We start from the raw sequence: 19751 nt of genomic DNA, 5'->3' as shown, positions 1-19751 counted from the left end.
TATAGAGAAAAAGAAATCATGTATTTGGTTGACCAGATTGGTAGATCATTTTGAGCAAGAAAATAAGGCCTCAAGGCTGGAACTGGATACTCTGAGAAACAGCAAACTGCCTCTCAGAATGGAAGCCTACCATGTTCTGTTGCTAGTAACATGTAGAATCATTACTCCCATGTCATGACATCATTTCATCAGGATATTATAGAGTGATAGCACATTTTACTACTGCACTTAACACTTGGAAGTTGGAAGTTGTTGATCTACTGAACTTATTTCCTTTTTGTCTAAAAGCATAGGTAAGGTAAAGGTTTTCCCCTGACGTTAAGTCCAGTCATGACCGACTCTGTGGGTTGGTGCTCATCTCCATTTCTAAGCCGAAGAGCCGGCGTTGTCCATAGACACCTCCAAGGTCATGTGGCCAGCATGACTGCATGGAGCGCTGTTACCTTCCCGCCGGAGCAGTACCTATTGATCAACTCACATTTGCATGTTTTCGAACTGCTAGGTTGGCAGGAGCTGGGGCTAACAGTGGGCGCTCATTCCACTCCCAGGATTTGAACCTGGGACCTTTCGGTCTGCACGTTCAGCAGCTCAGCGCTTTAACACACTGTGCCACCACCATAATGAAAGCCATTTAGTCCTGCTTCTTTCCTTTCCTTTCTCTTGACCAATTTTCTAGCCATGGGTAAAAAGGGCACTTAAGCATAAATGATACTTATTTATCACTGTGGAGGTCTGGAGAGCTATTAATTTGCCTTGGGCATGGTTGGATGTGGTTCATACTTTACCATTGCATTGTGGCTGTTTCTTCTCTATTGGTGGGTTATATCTAAAATTCATGGGGTTGCTATAAATTGATAGACGGCTTGAGGGCACACACAACATAAAATCTGGATCCCCATCTCAGGAAAAAGACAGATATTTCATATACAGTATATGCTGATCTCCTATATAAGTTGAAGACAGGTTTTGAGGCTGAAATTACATTTTAATATGTATCTTGTATAGAAATATATTTTAATATGTATATTTATAGAATGTTTACAATGTTTATGTGTTTTAATTATTTTGTAACCCACCTCGAGCCACAAGAAGAGGTGGGTAAGAAATAGACTTCTTCTTCTTCTTTTTCTTCTTCTTCTTCTTCTTCTTCTTCTTATTTGAAACACAACAAGATGAGTCCACAGCAGACACTCTGTTGGCTGTTGTATTGGATCACACGTCGGACACTTCCCAAGTGTCTAGGACTGTGTGATGTATCGGCGAATAATGCATGCAGATCCCAGTAAGGTGGCCTTCTGCAGCTGGCAGATGGTAATTTTGTCAGCGCTGATTGTGTTTAAGTACAGGTCAAGGTCTTTAGGCATTGCACCCAGTGTGCCGATCACCACTGGGACCACTTTGACTGGCTTGTGCCAGAGTCTTTGCAATTCAAGCTTTAAATCCTCATATCGTGTCAGCTTTTCCAGTTGTTTCTCCTCAATCCTGCTGTCACCTGGGATTGCTGCTATTGTTGTTGTTGTTGTTGTTGTTGTTGTTGTTGTTATTATTATTATTGTTATTATTATTATTATTATTATTATTATTATTAATAGATTTTGATATGACCTGTGGATATGTTGAGGGCTTATCTGCAGAGAGGGGAAAACAGCTCAGAGTGCTAACCACCCCTAGCTTCCATTTCCTTTTCCCCACCCAGGCATTTTAAAAGACCAGAAGTGGTGCCAAGGCAGAAATTGTACATGGCTTTGTGCTTTTCTTAAGGGTCTTCCAGGACAGCTTTTACCATTCTACTCAGAGAAGGGGATGTTTCTTTTCTTTGATAAATGTTGAAATACACTACTTAAATTGATCCATGAATAAGTCAATCTAAATTTTTGAATTGATTTGTTTTGACTGAAATTTATAGATTTATACATGTGAATATAGCATAAATAAATATGTTTTGTATCTGATTTGTCCAGATTTGTTGAACATTACCCACTCTCATCCTGCTTCCTTCCCAGTTATTAAAACCACTAATGCTGACATGGGAAATGATCCATGTGATCTTGATGACCCAATTAAGGTGCTACCAAACTGCATCCTCCAGAGCAATGGTTCATCAGCCACAAATATCTAGAAATAATCTACCTTATCACAGAAATTTGATTATTAGAATGAAATGTATGTAGATCCCTGTCCTTGTCACAAATGTGTTTTTATGATGAAATTATGGAAGATTTGTCTCAAAGCTAACACTAGACTCGCCTATCTATTTCATTCCGGGTGTGGAGTTCAAAATACTGTAGATAGGCAAGTCAGAAAGTATTTGAGGCAAAGGAAACTCATTTGGGCCTCGGCATGGAATGAGAAATATAGGAAATCTTTGGTTTCTGAATTATAAGAAATTTATTATGTGAACATGGAATTGCAATATGATATTCTGGTGAACATCAAGGTCCTTAAATAACCTTAAACTATGCTTGATCCTGCCAAATACAGAAAATGGATGGAAAAGAGAGAGAGACAGTTCTGCCTCATTTGAATTCTTTCTTACCAATGTTGATATTCTAGATGGTTGGAACATTCCCTAGCAAGGGAAGCAAGAATGAACTGTAACACATATTCATGCTCAAGTGCTAAAGAAGAGATGTTTCTGCAGTCTGTTGATCTATTTTAAAATTGGGAACAGTGAACAAGAAGCAGGAGATCTAGAATTCAATTTTAAATCCTTATGAATTTTTGGCCTACTTGAAAACTTGATTTGTAAAACGTCATGTAACAGTTGTCCTCTAGCCAATGTATACTTTAGATTTTGCATAAAAAGGGTGAGAATCATTTCTATATGCAAGATGGCCTTTTCTCTTCTGCAAGGAGACTAATATTGTTTTACCAAAAGTACAGTAATGCAAATTTGGGTTGAGTTTGCATGATTCCTGTTGGTGTTTGGCTTTGTATTTCCCCCTCTTTGAAATTATGGGTTCCTAATAAAAGAGATAACAGGGTTTTAGTTGATTTGACAGAAAAAATTCCTGAAACCATGGTCAGTGCAACAAATTATTTTCAACAGCATTTTTTTTGGGGGGGGGGATCTTATCTTTAGGAATTCTAAGAAAATGATGCTCCTAATAATGGTGATCATTGTGTCAAAACATCTATAAATACTTTTAAATGTCATTAATTTTTAATCATAAAAATTGCAATATCGTCTTTCAAGCAGGTTATAGAAAATACCTAAAGGTGTTTATGCTACAAATTAAGCATCCCTTATCGAGAATTCTGAAATCCAAAATCATAAATGAATTTTGTGCTTAGACTTGGATCTCAGCTCTAAGTTTTCTTGTAATGCATATATATGCAAATATAAACATTCCAAAATCCAAAACACTTTTGGACCCAATCATTTAACAAATTTTAAACCTGTATTAATGTAACTAAATTATCTGCAGCCCAGTTTATTATATTTCTGTTTAATATATTTCAGCACACCAAGAAGACCAGATCAATCAGACCCCTCCTTTGGACAAAGAGCAGCTTCTCCATCCCTGAAGCAGGCTTCTCAGACCAGTGAAAGCACAAGAGAGATAAGGAGCCATGGCCAGACTCCCCAACAGGCTGATGGGCCCAGAAGGACTCTCCAAGTGGACAGCCGGGACCAGAGACCAGGGCGTTCACCATCTGCATCACCCGATCGAGGCAGCACCCCTACCTCACCGTATTCTGTCCCGCAGATTGCACCCCTTCCCAGTAGCACTCTGTGTCCTATATGCAAGACAACAGAACTCATCTCCTCTCCTAACCAGCCAAACTTCAACACCTGTACACAGTGTCACAACAAGGTCTGCAATCAATGTGGATTCAACCCCAATCCCCATTTGACTGAGGTAATGAATATATCCTTATATACTTTAAATGTGCTCTGTGACATGGTTGCTCTTGTGATTTGCTTTATTACTTTTAATATTTCTGTATGCCATGGATCAGGCTTGCACTTCCACATTCAACTTGCTGGGGATAATTCCTAAAACCTTAAGAACTAGGTGAAGTATGTGCTTGATAACATGGTGTCGGAACTGCGTAAGTGCTATTTGTAATAATAAAAACTAGACAAAAAGATCATATGGAAATACACAGATTCTGCTGAGAGCTGTGAAATACATACTTGATATTTCCTTGCAAAACTATAAACCACTTTTCTACTGGAATTGTAATCTGAGACCAACACATATTCCCTAGCCTCTACAAAGAAGTTGAAATAAATCTTCAATAATGGAAAATCCAATCCAAGCACAAGGTTTAATTTATTCTCTTTTTCAGGACATTATGCTGATCTCCTTGCTGCTTTCCTTTTGTGGGCAGGAAAAGACCTTTTTGTTTAAGCAAGCTTTTAATATATTAGGATGTTTTTGTTATCCTTTTCAACTTTTGTATATTTCGTACTGTTTGATGTGGTGGCTTTAATTGTTTAATTTTATTGTGAAGATTTTTTTTAATTGACTGTCTTTGGAAGCCACCCTTGGTTGTACTTCAGGAGAAAGGTGATACAAATAATACAAACCAGAGAGTTAGGATTCTTCCAGTTTATTAATTTTTCTTTTGCTTATTTGGAATGGATGCCTGCTTTACTGTCTCCTTTTTTTGTTTCCTCTCTCAACATGATCTTATTTGGAAACTTTTAATCATATGCAACTATTCCTGGTCAGGTTCTTCATTACAGTAGAGTCTCACTAATCCAAGCCTCACTTATCCAAGCCTCTGGATAATCCAAGCCATTTTTGTAGTCAATGTTTTCAATATATCGTGATATTTTGGTGCTAAATTCGTAAATACAGTAATTACAACACAACATTACTGCGTATTGAACTACTTTTTCTGTCAAATTTGTTGTATAACATGAAGGTTTGGTGCTTAATTTGTAAAATCATAATGTAATTTGATGTTTAATAGGCTTTTCCTTAATCCCTCCTTATTATCCAAGATATTCGCTTATCCAAGCTTCTGCTGGCCCGTTTAGCTTGGATAAGTGAGACTCTACTGTATCTGTAACAGCTCTTTCTAAAGACAAATCCAAATAATTTAGTAATAGAGAAAACAATTTTATTTGTTTACCAAAGTGAGAAATAAATAGGCATTTTATTTATTTATTTATTTATTTATTTATTTATTTATTGGAAAAAAGCAGAATGCCACAAGCTATTGGGCTGTGGTGTAAAAGGTACCTAAGCAATGAGAATACTCATTCATGATTATAGGCAGTCTCTGCGTTATGAACAAGATACACTCTGTAGGTTTGTTCTTAAGTTGAATTGTATGTAAGTCTAAACAGGTACATTTTTAAAGTGTAACTTCAGTTCAAAGAGTTTTTTAAAAGTTTTGGATAAAATAGTTAACACTCATGACTCATGTAATATTTGCTTTGCTGTCAGTGCCCTTTTTCAGAAGATTTCACCTCACTTTTCTGTCCTTGTGACAAATGGAGTTTGAAATGTTTGACTTGTTGGGGAAACAAGGATTGGTGATAACTCTTCAGTGGAGACACTTCCCCCATGATAATTCTTACAGGAGTGGTTTTTTTAGTGGGGGGTAGATTTTTCTCTCACACGCATTTGTAACTAGGAGTCAGCTGTAAGTTGGATGCTTGTAACTCAGGGATTGCATGTAGTAACTTCTCAACAGTGACACTGCAAAAGGAAAAAGGTATCTCTATGCAAATTACAATTGTAATGTTACACAACTATGGCATAACTATTTCACATAACAAGTAGAATCATTTCATTACAACCTATTATCACCAAGCTCTGTTTTTCACCAAGAAGTGTTTGGACTTGCTTAGCTTTCTGTGTTCAGGTGTCATATACGTTCCACATACAAAACTCAACACCATAAGATGGACACCATAAATCGGAGCGGAAGGGTCACAACTTTGTATAGATATAAGTACTAGACAAGGGTTGTCCCACACATGAGTCTGGACCCATCCCAACTGTTGATCGATGAACCCGCAGATCTGGCCCAGTGTCAGATCCCTTAGAAAATGGCATGAGAGATGTTTGCTAGCCCCTTCCCCCAGCTGTGGTATCTCAGCCACCAGGGTGTGTGGCAAGTGTCAACCCACCACTGGACAAGTCTGATTCTGAACTGCCACCTCCTCTAGTTCCTCCAATAGAACCTCTTATACCAATGCCAGGAGCAAAGTTGTCACCCGATCCTAGATCCATGACCCATGTCAGTTTTAACAATATACAACTATTTCCTCAAGACAAAAGGGTAGAGGGTGGGATGAAGTTCAGAGTGCATTGAGGAGAGCTTGCTCTGGCACCTAAATGTAAACTTGGTCACCTCAACAGAGTGGAAACCACAGCTGGGCCAGCCAGTCCGGTGAATTGTTGCCTGTTTTCCGGTAGACAGGCAGCAAGGAGCCATATTGCCAGCCGGTGGGACTTCTCCAGCCAGCAAGGGCTGCCACAGCAGCCATGAAGCAAACTCCACACACCCCTGAACTGCAACCTGGCTACTCAGTGAGTCAGGCATCAAGCTTATCATCTAATAGAATGGAAAATGGGGGGAAATAAACTGCTACAGTTTTTAAAAATGCTGCTATTTATCATTGAAAATTTGAATTACAATTAGATGATAAAGACATTTAGGCTTGCTGGTTTCAATATAATGATGCATTTTTTCACTGTTCCGCATTATAAATGACATTCCAATGAATAGACAGTTGAATAGAGTGGGAAGCAAAACTAAGTATCCAAAGATCTCAAGTATTGTGGGTGTCCCACTTCATTCCTCTGAGTCATTCTCAAGGAGTGTTCCAATTCAAGTTCAAAATCAGTTTGCAAATGTTACTTGTTTATGTCAGGATTTTGAAAAGATGTCTGTGTTGGTGTGTTTCAGAATAAAACAAAAAGGAAACTAACTGCTCTTCTTTCTGTTTATGTCAGGATTTTGAAAAGACGGTTGTGTTAGTGTTTTTCAGAATAAAGCAAGAAGGAAACTCACTGCTCTTCTTTCTCAGGTCTATTCCAGTCATTCAACTGGAAATTAAGAAAGGATGAACTAGCACTGCAGCTGCCAAACACTACTCAATCCTAATCCCTGGGCATGAATCCTGTGATCTGAATAAAATATATATGAGGGTTCTATGATTATGTCTGGTCCTAGCAAAACATGGCAGCAAGTAACATGTTTGATTGTATTTCATATAACAGTTATTATCAAATAACAAGTTGCTTTGAATTCCCAATACAGTGTGAGGAAAGCACAAGAGTTGGAAAATTTGAAATAAGTGATTGATGATGGGTTGAACAACTTGTTATGTCAGTTAGTTTAGTTCTGCTGGCCATAGTTTAAGAATCCACACAATGATATACCCTAGTTATACATGATTCATATATGATGGTTAAGTCACTTCAGCATGCTTCATGCAAGCAAAGATACCATAATGCATCATTCCTAAACTAACAGCTCTTCATTTATGTTTAAACCAGATGAATGATTTATTGCAACATTTGTTATATACCCTTCTTCATTTTAAAATTGTTTATGTATGAACAAAACACAGCACCCTAACCACTGTTACTATTCAATCTCCATTTATTTCAGTGGATTTGAAATGAATTGTGTTAGTGCAGCAGCTGTGCTTGAATTATGCCCCTGTTGTTTTAATGCATATTTGCCTTAATATACTGCATGAAATATATTTGCCAATAAATGTTCATTATGCTTTTCATTTTAGAGAAATGAAAGCGAATTTCCTGAATGGTATTAAAGTGCATTAAAATATTACAAATAAATTAAAGGATATCTAAATTAAGGATAGTTATCAACCTTTTTCAGAATTTGTCCATTTTATTGTTTGTTCTAGCAAGGCAGAGAACCAATGAACCTGATGATTCCTCTTTGCTTGCTTTGCTTTTAAAGAAGAATTAATTGAATAGCATAAAATAGCAAAACATTATCCAACTGGCACAGCTACAAGCAGACAGTAGTCAATATCACATTATTTTTCAAGAAGAGTGAATTGTGATACAAGTCTGACTGTTTTCAGTAAAATAGAAATAGGATCATAGCATCATAGAGTTTGAAGAGACCACAAGAGCTATGGAGTCCAATCCCATTCTGCCATGCAAGAAAATACAATCAAAGCACTCCTGACAAATGGTCATTCAGCTTTTACTTAAAAGCCCGCAGAGAAGGAAACTCCACCATGCTCCAAGGCAGCAGCATTATTCCACTGTCAAGCAGCTCTAACCATCATGAAGTTCTTCCTAATGTTTAGGTGGAATCCGTTTTCCTGTTTGAATCAGTGCAGTTCAATACCTATTAATTAATAAAACAATGAAGGAAAAGTTCTGATAATTTTTACCATAAGAAATATTGATAATCTGAACATAGTGAATTCTATATTATGCTCCTGCAACAAATCCAAACTGTTAAAGGTGTGAATTTGAATCCTTGTATGAGGTGAGCAACTTCACCAGGGAGGATGGTTGAGACAGTGCTTTATGTGTAGATGCCTAAAATGCATGATCTAAAGGACAGAGCTTTAGCAGACTATTTTAAGAAATAAAAATCTTGCAAATGGCTTAATTTTTCATTTTTTTGTATTATAATTTCATTGAGCCCCATTGGCAAAGTGCGTTAAAGCACTGAGCTGCAGACCGAAAGGTCCCAGGTTCAAGCCCCGGGAGCGCCGGGAGCTGTTAGCTCCAGCTCCTGCCAACCTAGCAGTTCGAAAACATGCCAATGTGAGTAGATCAATAGGTACCGCTCCGGCGGGAAGGTAACGGTGCTCCATGCAGTCATGCCAGCCACATGACCTTGGAGGTGTCTACGGACAAAAACACCACACAACAAAGTTCAACATAATCAACATAATAAACAACATCATAAGACAAAACCAAAACAATTCTATTAAAAAACAGACACAAAATTACAAATCCAACTCAATATACTCCATCAAGGATTCAAATACCAGTAAACAGAAATTCAGGGTAGACATGATCAATTACTTCAGAGGTTACTAACTGGAGCTGCTTATAGGGAGAGGTCAACCCCCCTGTTTAGGCAGCTCCACTGGCTGCCAATTATATTCCGGGCCCAATTTAAGGTGCAGGTTATTACCTATAAAGCTATAAACGGTTCGGGACCTGCCTATCTTCGTGACCGCATCGTCCCCTATGAACCCACCCGGTTGCTGAGCTCTTCCGGGGAGGCCCTCCTCTCCCTTCCGCCCTCCTCAAAACTGCGTTTGGTGGGCCTTCTCGGCCGTGGCCCCCCGACTCTAGAACTCCCTCCCCAGGGAGATTAGGTTGGCTCCCTCTCTACCTTCCTTCAGGAAACAACTGAAGACTTGGATGTTTCGGCAGGCCTTCGGAGATACAGTCATTAATTAATCAGCCCCAGAGGGTTTTTAATAATCTATCCTGTATTTATTACAGTCTTACCATTTATGTGTTTTTAATGTAATTTTTTATCCTGTATTGTTGTTTTAATTAATATATTGTATTACTGTTTTATCTGTTTTATATTGTGATTGTATTATGTTGTTTATATTTTGTCCTTATGTTGTTTGGGCCTCTGCCCCATGTAAGCCACCCCGAGTCCCCACGGGGAGATGGTGGTGGGGTATAAATAAAGTTTTATTTATTATTTATATTTATTTAGGTGATCCCTTGTAGGCCGAGGATGATGGTCCTCCATTTGTGGGGTCTTGGGGGTGGGTCCGTAGGTGGCTGAAGAGACCTATTCTTGTCTGCAAAAAGGACATTGGTTTCCAGGTGGAAGGCGGTCCCGGTCAGGGTTGGCTTGACGCTCCTTTCTCTTGGCACGTTTCTCCCTTAAGCCCTCCATTTGTGCCTCTTCGAACTCCGCAGCACTGCTGGTCACAGCTGACCTCCAATTAGAGCACTCAAGGGCCAGAGTTTCCCAGTCCTCAGTGTCTATGCCACAGTTTTGAAGGTTGGCTTTGAGCCCATCTTTAAATCTCTTTTCCTGCCCACCAGCATTCCATTTTCCATTCTTGAGTTGGGAGGAGAGTAACTGCTTTGGGAGATGGTGATCGGGCATTCGGACAATGTGGCCAGTCCAGCGGAGTTGATGGCGTAGAAGCATTGCTTCAGTGCTGGTGGTCTTTGCTTCTTCCAGCATGCTGACATTTGTCCGCCAGTCTTTCCAAGAGATTTGCAGGATTTTTCTGAGGCAACGCTGATGGAAACACTCCAGGAGTTGAGTGTGATGTCTGTAGACCATCCACGTTTCACAGGCGTAGAGCAGGATTGGGAGGACAATGGCTTTATAAACAAGCACCTTGGTATCTCTACAGATGTCCAGATCATCAAACACTCTCTGCTTCATTCGGAAAAATGCTGCACTCGCAGAGCTCAAGCGGTGTTGTATTTCAGTGTCGATGTTGACTTTTGTGGAGAGGTGGCTGCCAAGGTAGCAGAAATGGTCAACGTTTTCTAATGTGACACCATTAAGCTGTATTCCTGGCATTGCAGCGGGGTTAGTTAGCTGGTGCCTGTTGGAAGAGCACTTTGGTTTTTGTGATGTTCAGTGAGAGGCCGAGCTTCTCGTATGCTTCTGCAAAGGTGTTTAGAGTGGCTTGTAGGTCTTCTTCTGAATGTGCACAGACTACATTGTCATCGGCATATTGGAGTTCTATAACAGATGTTGTGGTGACCTTGGTTTTGGCTCCCAGTCTGCTGAGGTTAAATAGCTTGCCATCTGTCCGATACATGATTTCCACTCTGGTGGGAAGCTTCCCATCAACAAGGTGAAGTATCGTAGTGATGAAGATGGAAAATAAGGTAGGGGCAATAAAACATACCTGAGTGATACCTGATTCCACCTTAAATGGGTCACTTTGGGAGCCGTTGTTGTCAAAGACTGTTGCCATCATGTCATCATGGAGGAGCCGCAGGATGTTCACAAATTTGTCAGGGCACCCGATTTTTTAGAGGATGGTCCAGAGAGCACTGTGATTCACTATGTCAAATGCCTTTGCAAGGTCAATGAATGCCATATACAGAGGTTGATTTTGTTCCCTGCATTTTTCTTGGAGCTGTCGTGCAGTGAAGATCATGTTCACTGTTCCTTTGGAGGGGCGGAAGCCATTCTGGGATTCTGGGAGGGTGTCTTCTGAGACAGGGAGAAGGCGGTTTGCAAGGATTCTTGTGAGGATTTTCCCAGCGGAGCTTAGAAGTGAGAGACCGCAATAGTTTCCACAGTCTGTTCTATCCCCTTTCTTGAAAAGGGTGATGATGGTGGCATCCTTGAAGTCTGCTGGGATTTTTCAATGAGTTGGTGGAGTTGCTGTATCAGCCCAGGTTCACCCTGAGCAATGCCATCATCCAGCAAAAAAATAACAAAGCGAGCGGACCTGATGGGATCCCTGCTGAAATCTTCAAAATTTCAGCAGGGATCCCATCAGGTCCGCTCGCTTTGTTATTTTTTTGCTGGATGATGGCATTGCTGACTTCTTCCAAACTAGGCAGTGCTGCAAGCTCATCCCTGGTTTGTTATTGTGGGATTTGTGAGAGGGCCTCTTCAGCCACATTGGAGCTGTGATTCAGAAGGTTCTGGTAGTGCTCTTTCCAACATAGTGCAATTGATGTTTTGTCCTTCAGAATTTTGGTTCCATCTGATGAGCGTAGAGGCTGTATGCCATGGTTTCTTGGTCCGTAGATGATCTTTGTGGCTTTGAAAAATCCCTGAGCATCATGGGTATCTGCAAAGTGTTGGATTTCTTTTCTTTTTTTAATATTTTTTATTAAGAGAGAAAGTTTTTTAAAAATATTTTTTATTAAGAGAGAAAGTTTTTTTTCCAAAGTGTTGGATGATTTTGTCCTCCTTAGGTATCTCTGATAGGACGGTGTCCAGCTGACAATAAAATTTTTCCTTGATGCCTTCGTCAGCATCTAGTGTTGGTGCATAGGCACTTATGATGGTTGCCTGTTGGGTTTTGGCAAGGTTAATTCGGAGGGTTGAGAGCCATTCACTGATGCCGATGGGGGCTTCAGTCAGGTGCTTCACCAGGTCATTTCTGATCGCAAAGCCAACTCCATGTATTCTTCACTCTTCTTCAGGTAGTCCCTTCCAGAAGAAGGTGTAGCCTCCTTTTCCTTCCTTCAGCTGTCCCTCTCCTAATCTCTGGGTCTCCTGCTATGTTGATGTTAAAGCGTCCCAGCTCCCTTGCAATGATAGCAGTCCTGCATTTGGGGCGTTCACTGTCAGTGTTATCCAACAGTGTCCGTATGTTCCATGTTCCAAAGTTCACTTTTCTTTTTTGGCCGCAGATTGGTGACCCCTCTGGACGCAGCAGTCCAGTTAGGGATAAGAGAGGCAGACTATAATTAGGGTACCTTTTCTAGCCCCTTCCCCATGTGGGGTGAGCAGAACAGATCCTAAAAAGGGCTGCTCAGTCATGGACACAGCTGCCGGATTACTCAACTGTCTCGGTAGAGCGACTGAGTCCATATCCACCACCCATGTGCCAATCTGTGACTAGGGGCTTCCAGATTTCACAATCCTGCCCCTGTTGCCACTCGCTGATCGCCATGAGACTTTTGTTGGTTTGTTTTTATTTTTCTTGGAAGACGCCTGTGCGTGATTTTTTTTTTTAATGTGTGAGGTCGGTGCACGGCCGATCAACACACAGTCTTCACAGAGTGAGGTCCCAGCCAGTGGCATGGTTAACACGACGACGGTGGCTTCTCAGTCTGTTGCAGCCTTCTTCCGCCTTCACAGCCGTTGTAACATGTATCATGTTATCCTCCGCCTGCTCCGCCGTTGAGGTCTTAGGGTCTTTGGATTGTTCTTGGTCTGGATCCTCCCCTGTGGCCCCTCTTGGGAGAGCATGACTCCAGTGGTTGTGCCCGCAGGTTCATTGGAACATGCAAGCCCCCTCACTATGACAAGGTGACAATTAATCGAGGGGGACATGATAAATTATAAGGGATAGGTAAAACTTGTGCATCAGAATATCATAGGGCCAGGGAGTAGATAAAGTGCAGAGTAGACTATAATACATATTACTAAATATTATGTTGATATTAATATTGACTATTTTAAATGCTGGTTTCACTGACTGTAGAGACCAGACAGGAGTCCTAAACCCTGGATTTTTGGCTGGGGGTGTCCAGAATATCCACCCTTGCAGATTTTTGATTGTCCCCCCCCCCCCCCCCAAATGCGGTTTCACTTGGATTTTAGGCTCATGTGAAAGCAACCTCTGTTACACTATAGTAGTGCTTAATGCATTGATAACATATTTTTTTAAAATTCCTCATCTTTAATACCTAAATAATTATTTTGTGCAACCGAATCCTCCCCAAGCACAGGAAGTAGCAATGCCCATTTGATTTGGCATGGAATTTCAAACTACAGTAATTGGTTTCTGGAAAATGTAAATTCTTTGAAAAAACCTAAAGTGAAAAATGGCATTTGCTTGGGACCTTCTTGTGGAGGAGTACTTCAACATTCCTCTCCTCTTCAAACTTTGTTAGGACCACAGTTATTGAAGAAACCCTGAAACTGCTACAGCTGCCCCATAGTGATCTCAGTCTTCCATGTTAGCCAAGTCAAGTGCAATTATGGTGACGAATGAAATATATAAAATGCAAGCAAATGAAACTATGTTGCCAAGCTTCTTGAAGAACTATCTAATCTAGATGCTTTTAAAAAGAGAATAGGTGTTACACATCCTGTTCTACTTCCACCAGTCCACAGTCAGCGAGATAAGGAGTCTTTTCCTTGCTTAGACCATATGCTACTGATACCTACTTATTAAGTCTTTTCCAGGTCAGATTCACTGACTATTAGAATGGGTCCCCTATTCCAGTCTTTGTAAAGTACAACCTGGCAAACATTTATTTAGGGAAATACCTAGTATGAGTATATTTAAACACTTCTACAAGTGCATGCTGTAAGTGTTCTGTTTGCTTAGTTCTCTGATGCTTGACAATTAAGTACGATGCTTCAGCACAAGTCTGCATAGATGCGCTTTCAAGGCTTTGAATATTTTTGACATTATTTTGCTATCTGAAATGTTGATAATTTAGAGAACTACAAATTAAGTGCAGTCTTCAAGGTATATAAACACACTCAGCATTTAATGTTGCCTTGTATGAGAGGAAGCCTATTTTATTTTATTTTTTTCCATTGCACTGTGCTCTGGTTTAATGAACTGGACTATTTTTCAAAGTATGGTGGCATTCTTTTAAAACCATACCAACTTTATTTCTGTTTTGAGAAGAACATTGTAAGTTCAATGAATGAAATTCTGACTAATCATATTTTTACCAAATGAGAAAGCAGTATTAGATGCAGGCAAAGAATGTTAAAAAGAAAGAAAAATAAGGAGAATTTGTGTGTGTAATACGCAGTACCAAAATGAATTTCCCTTAATACTTCATTTTATTGAATGATATAAAACTCATCGAAGCTTGCCATATAATAAAATGCAGATAGAAATCACAAGAAAATCTGGAAGATCCTCCTCCAAATTGAAGTAAAATAGAATCATCAAAAGTATTAGAAATGTGTTTGAAGAATATTCTTTGTTGCTGTATATTCTGTTTGAATTTGAATGGATAAATAACATATATACCAAATTACCCTTTTTTCTTGGATAAAATTAACATGAAATCTGAAAAGTAAGCTTCCTAAGTTGTTAAAAGGTGTGTCAGAAATTAAACGTTTACATAAAAGTTAGTTGGACTTCTATTTTTTCTGTTATACACAACAATTGGTTCCAACTACAACAAATGTTACTATCTAGACACACTGGCTTTAACCACTGTAAAGTGAAAAGTTTGTGGTCTCAAGGAACAGGCTGATCTATGATATATTCTGTCACTTCGCAAGCAGTGTGCTTCTCAAAACACATGCTCTGCAATTTAGTGGACCTTTGAAAGTGGTGTCAGATACAGTGTGGGGACTGCAAATGAATGAGAGTTTGGTGGAAATGAATGAACAGCTTAAAGTCCAAGTCATTATCATAAAAATTCAAATAATTACTCTTTTTCACTTACGTTCCTGTCTTCATTGTTACTCTAAGAACATAAGAAGATCCCTGCTGGATCAGACAGAGGTCCATCTAATCCAACAGTTGGCTATGGGAAGGTCACAGATAGGATCTGAAGACAGTAGCATACATTTTTCTCCCACCAGTGTACAGAGGCACGCTGTCCCTAGTATTGTAGAAAATGTGTAATTTACCTTTTAAAATGCCCTAGTTGGCAGACATCTTTTGGTAGCTAATTTCACAGCTGAAACATATTTTAAGCTCTTCTGAATTGTCCACAATTCAGCTATATTTTCTCCATACCATGCATTATTCAATTTGCTCTATTCATGCTCCTCCTAACAAAAAAATTTTGGGCAAAATAACCCCACTATTTTTACTTTTGCTCACAGGGGATTTGCTGCAAACCCTTTTTGTTTCCCCTTTCCTTACCTTTCTCCTTTCTTTACCTTTCCAACTACGTGCAGGATGTAAAAGATGGTGTAAAGAACTCTGGAGTATGAAATATAGTTGGAAATAATTTTATGCTTCAGAATTCATTATTTATGTCTGAAATGAATCATGATCATTCTCTGCTCCACTCCAAATTTATAATAACTCTGTACGTTCATTAGTCAAATATTTTTAGGTGGCATTTTTATTCTTCTAGAAAGTTAATAAAAATTCTTTAGTATTTTTAATGAAACACAGCCTTTGTGAAAACCCCTATTTTGTCATAAATCCATCAAAAATGGTTCAGCAAGTCTGATTTATCCCTCCAGGCGATAGCACTATCATATGGCATTGATTTGCATCTTTCTTATAAATCTGTTTCTGGTACAAAAACGAATGTTTAGGACATTAGATTTGTGACTGTTTGTCTGGCTTTTGGGGCACCCTGCATATACTCAGCTGCATTCTCATCCCACAGATGGGATTATTGGAAAGTTTCCCAGGACATCTACCCCCTAGAACACCCCCCCCCCCCCCCAGGATTTGAGACCCACCATTGTAGCAAAATAATTGGGGTTTCTTTGCTGTAAGAGTTCTGATGAATTGATTCCCAATCAGTGGTTCCATTTAATTTTGATAATGCATAGAGATAATACAGATCAACAAAAAGCCTGAATATGTTCCAGCATTGTGACTGTGTCCCAGAGCCGGCCCTAGGTATTTTTCAAGTGTAGGCGAACAGAATTTTGGCGCCCCCCCCCCCCCCCTAAACCAATCACTGAAAAATAAAAGCATTGGATACGCAAAAATGTTGGATAATAAGAAAGGATAAAGGAAAAGCCTATTAAACATCAAATTACATTATGATTTTACAAATTAAGCACCAAAACATCATGTTTTACAACAAATCAATAGAAAAAGCAGTTCAATACATGGTAATGTTATGTAGGAATTACTATATTTGCGAATTTAGAACTAAACATTGAACAAGGATATAGGGCAGTGTGGACTTAGATAACCCAGATAGCCCTCAGTATTAAAAAAAACTCTAAAATCAGAACAATAAATAAAGAACAACACTCTGAAAACAGAAGAAATCCAGACAGTAAACAATCAGGGACAGCTAACTCCTCCCAAAAAAAGATTATCCCAGGCAAGAAGAAGCCAGGCCTTGAAGCCACAGGGCCATTAAATGCTAATCAAGGTGATTAATTACAACATTCACACCTGCTTCAAAGAAAAGTTCTTTCTCCCACCCTGGATCTTTTACAGATATATAAACCCCACATACCTAACTTTCAACTTCCCACAGACCTCACAATCTCTGAAGGCCCCAAAGGTGGGCTCACGTGGTGCGAAAGTGGGTCCATGCTGGCCGGAAGGCCCATTGCGGTGTGATGACCCATGGGCCTTGTAGTCCTGCTCAGGACATTGTAATTCCTGATGAAGATGAAAACTTGGGTTTTTTACCTTCCCAGTCTGAACTGGATTCCTCTCAGCCAGATCTTTCCCAGGCAGATCTGGGAACCTTGCACCTGCAAGAAAGTTGTCTCCCAGAAGTATGTCAAACAAGCCCAGAGCCTACTTCTCCCGTGTTCTTGCGCCGGGAGTTTTGTAAACAACAGAGAAGTTTGGAATCAGCTTCGCGCAGGAGTGCGAGGATTGCAGCTAAGAATGTAGCCAATTAAGACTGCTTCTCGTGAGAATCTTTAAGGAGTTTAACATCTGGTCTCAGAGTTTAGCTTTCGTTTCTGATTCCCAGAGAACTGCTTCGGTGGGAAAGATAGACTCTATATAGGTTTTTTACCCGCGTAGTAACTTCGCGGAGTCAATTCGTCAGCCTACGGAGCGAGTTGTGTCTGGACAGCGCGCTCCGATTCAAGCCTCGCTCCTGCTCAAGCCTTGCCTTGCTATCCAGCCTTCGCCTTGCTACCCAGCCTTTGTTTATCTACGGACTTTGCCTTGTTTCCCAGGACCAATCCTTGCCTTGTTCCACGGATTTTACCAAGTTACTCCACGGACCTTGTTCTTGTTCCTAGTTACCTTGTTCCACGTTTTAAGCCTTGTTTCAAGTATCAAGTTATTTCCTAGCCTTGCTCAAGTTTATGGACTAAAGGACCTTGTCATCTCCCCTCACTTTGCCTGGCAAAGTGAGTGTTTCGGTTATTGGATTACAACTTTGGACCTCAATATTTCATTTTGGACATTATTTCTTTGGACTAATTTTGACCTTTCCTGAAAGGTCTGCTTCTGGACTAACTTTTACATTTGCTTTTACTAACTTTATATATTTCCTTAATAAAGATATTAGATAGAATCTGGCCTCTGCGTATGGTTATTGGTGCTCTGTAGCCAGGGTCGTGACAGTTTGACTCCGCCACCCTAAGCACCAATTAACCTCGGCCAGAATGTCTACCGGAACCGTGCCCGGTGGGCAGCCACTGAGCTACACCATCAGCAAGGACGAAGTGGATCGCATCCGCGACAGACTCAACGCCCAGGATGGAGAAATAAAGGGCTTGCGGGAGCGCGGAATCCGCCTCCCGGCCATGGCGTTGCCTACCAAGTTTACTGGAGAAGCTTCTAAGGTTCATGTTTTCCGTCGCCAATGTCAAGCTTATCTAGAGGCCCGTGATGCCGAGTTTCCCCAAGAAGACATCAAAGTGGCGTGGGTTTACAGTCTTCTAGACGGGCCAGCGGCCAATTGGGCGACGGCACTGTTCGACCAAGCCTCTCCACACCTAAGATCAGCGCAACACTTCTTGGACCACCTCAAGGAGACTTGGGGAATCGAGGACAATTTGGAGGCAGCCGGTCACAAACTCCGTCGCCTTTTCCAAGGAGACAGACCTATGTCTCAGTATATAGCCGAGTTCCGAGTGCTGGCCCACAACACCGGCTGGAACGATGTAGCCCTCAGAGGACAATTCCGAGAGGGTCTCAACATTGAAATGCTGGAAGAAATCTCCAAGGTGGATCCTCCCCAGACCCTCGAGGCACTCATTGATCAATGTTTACGGGCTGAAGTCATGATTGCCAACAGGAAACAGTGGGTTCGAGGCCAGGGCAGTAGAGCCGGGGCAAAACCCCCCGCTCCCGCCAGCATTCAGCCACGTCCAGTGTGGAGACCCCCACCGCCAACCCCATACCCCAGAGGAGGCGAGGAGGTGCCGATGCAGTTGGGCAATGTGCGTCCCAGACTAGATGCCGCCGAGAAGGCCCGTCGTCAACGCTTAAACCTCTGTTGGTACTGCGGGAACGGGGGCCACTTCGCCAGAGAGTGCCCAGCCAAAGGGAAGCCTGCCGCCCGTCTTGCGGCGGCGTCCTCCACGGAGACGAAGGCGTCTGAGCCGACTGGCACACAGCCGGCGGGGGAAGCCAACGACCGGGTGTAGAGAGGCTCGCCAACCCGGTCAAAAAATCCATTCAAGAGCCGCCAACCGGGGTCCTGTTCCTTCTCGTGGTCACATTATGGTCAGCAAAAAGGGGACCCGTCATGATCCACGCCATGATAGACTCTGGAGCTACCAACAATTTCATTGATAGAGAGTATGCCGACTCTCTGGGATTACAATATCATGATTTCAAGAATGCCCGTGTGGTGCAAGCCATAGACGGCCGCCCCCTCAAGACGGGCCCCGTAAGTCAGTGGTCGGAACCCACCAGGATGTGGATAAGGGAACATATGGAAGAGATTTCCTTCTTTGTTACCGAGGTTCCCCATTTCCCTGTGATTTTGGGAATTCCATGGCTGACTCTCCACGACCCTAACATCTCCTGGTCCAACAGAGAACTGCAGTTTGCTTCACCGTACTGCCAAAACCATTGCCTCGTAGCCAAGGTCTGCCATGCCACAGACACCGAGCCCATCATCACCTTGCCAAAGAAGTACTCCGAGTATTGGGATGTATTCAATGAGAAAGAAGCCGAAAAATTACCCCCACATAGACCTTATGACTGTGCCATTGACTTGGTGGAGGGGGCCCCGATCCCGCGAGGGCATCTCTACTCCCTGACTGAACCAGAGCAAGAAGCTCTCAGGGAATTCCTAGAGACAAACCTTCGCAAGGGATTCATCAGACCCTCTCAATCCCCAGCCGCCTCCCCAGTGATGTTTGTGAAGAAGAAGTCAGGGGAACTACGCTTGGTGGTGGACTACAGAGCATTGAACAATATCACCAAGCGGAACAGCTATCCCCTGCCTTTAATCTCGGATCTACTGGATCGGCTTCGAGGAGCCAAGGTTTACACCAAGCTGGATCTTCGGGGGGCTTACAACTTAGTTCGCATCAGGGAAGGGGACGAGTGG

General features: G+C 41.3%; 1 protein-coding gene across 1 annotated transcript in view; it reads left to right on the top strand.

Moving 5' to 3' along the window:
* Positions 1–19751, top strand: part of LOC100567769 (acylamino-acid-releasing enzyme) — a 331395-nt gene that overhangs the window by 37669 nt on the left and 273975 nt on the right. The window contains exon 2 of the mRNA XM_008105032.2: positions 3464–3863. Coding sequence (XP_008103239.2) covers positions 3464–3863 — 400 coding nt within the window. The remainder of the gene's footprint in view (positions 1–3463; positions 3864–19751) is intronic.

The sequence above is a fragment of the Anolis carolinensis genome, chromosome 2, assembly GCF_035594765.1.
Source record: "Anolis carolinensis isolate JA03-04 chromosome 2, rAnoCar3.1.pri, whole genome shotgun sequence".
NCBI lineage: Eukaryota > Metazoa > Chordata > Lepidosauria > Squamata > Dactyloidae > Anolis > Anolis carolinensis.
The sequence above is the reverse complement of the archived record's forward strand: the minus strand, read 5'-3'. Positions and strand labels throughout refer to the sequence as shown.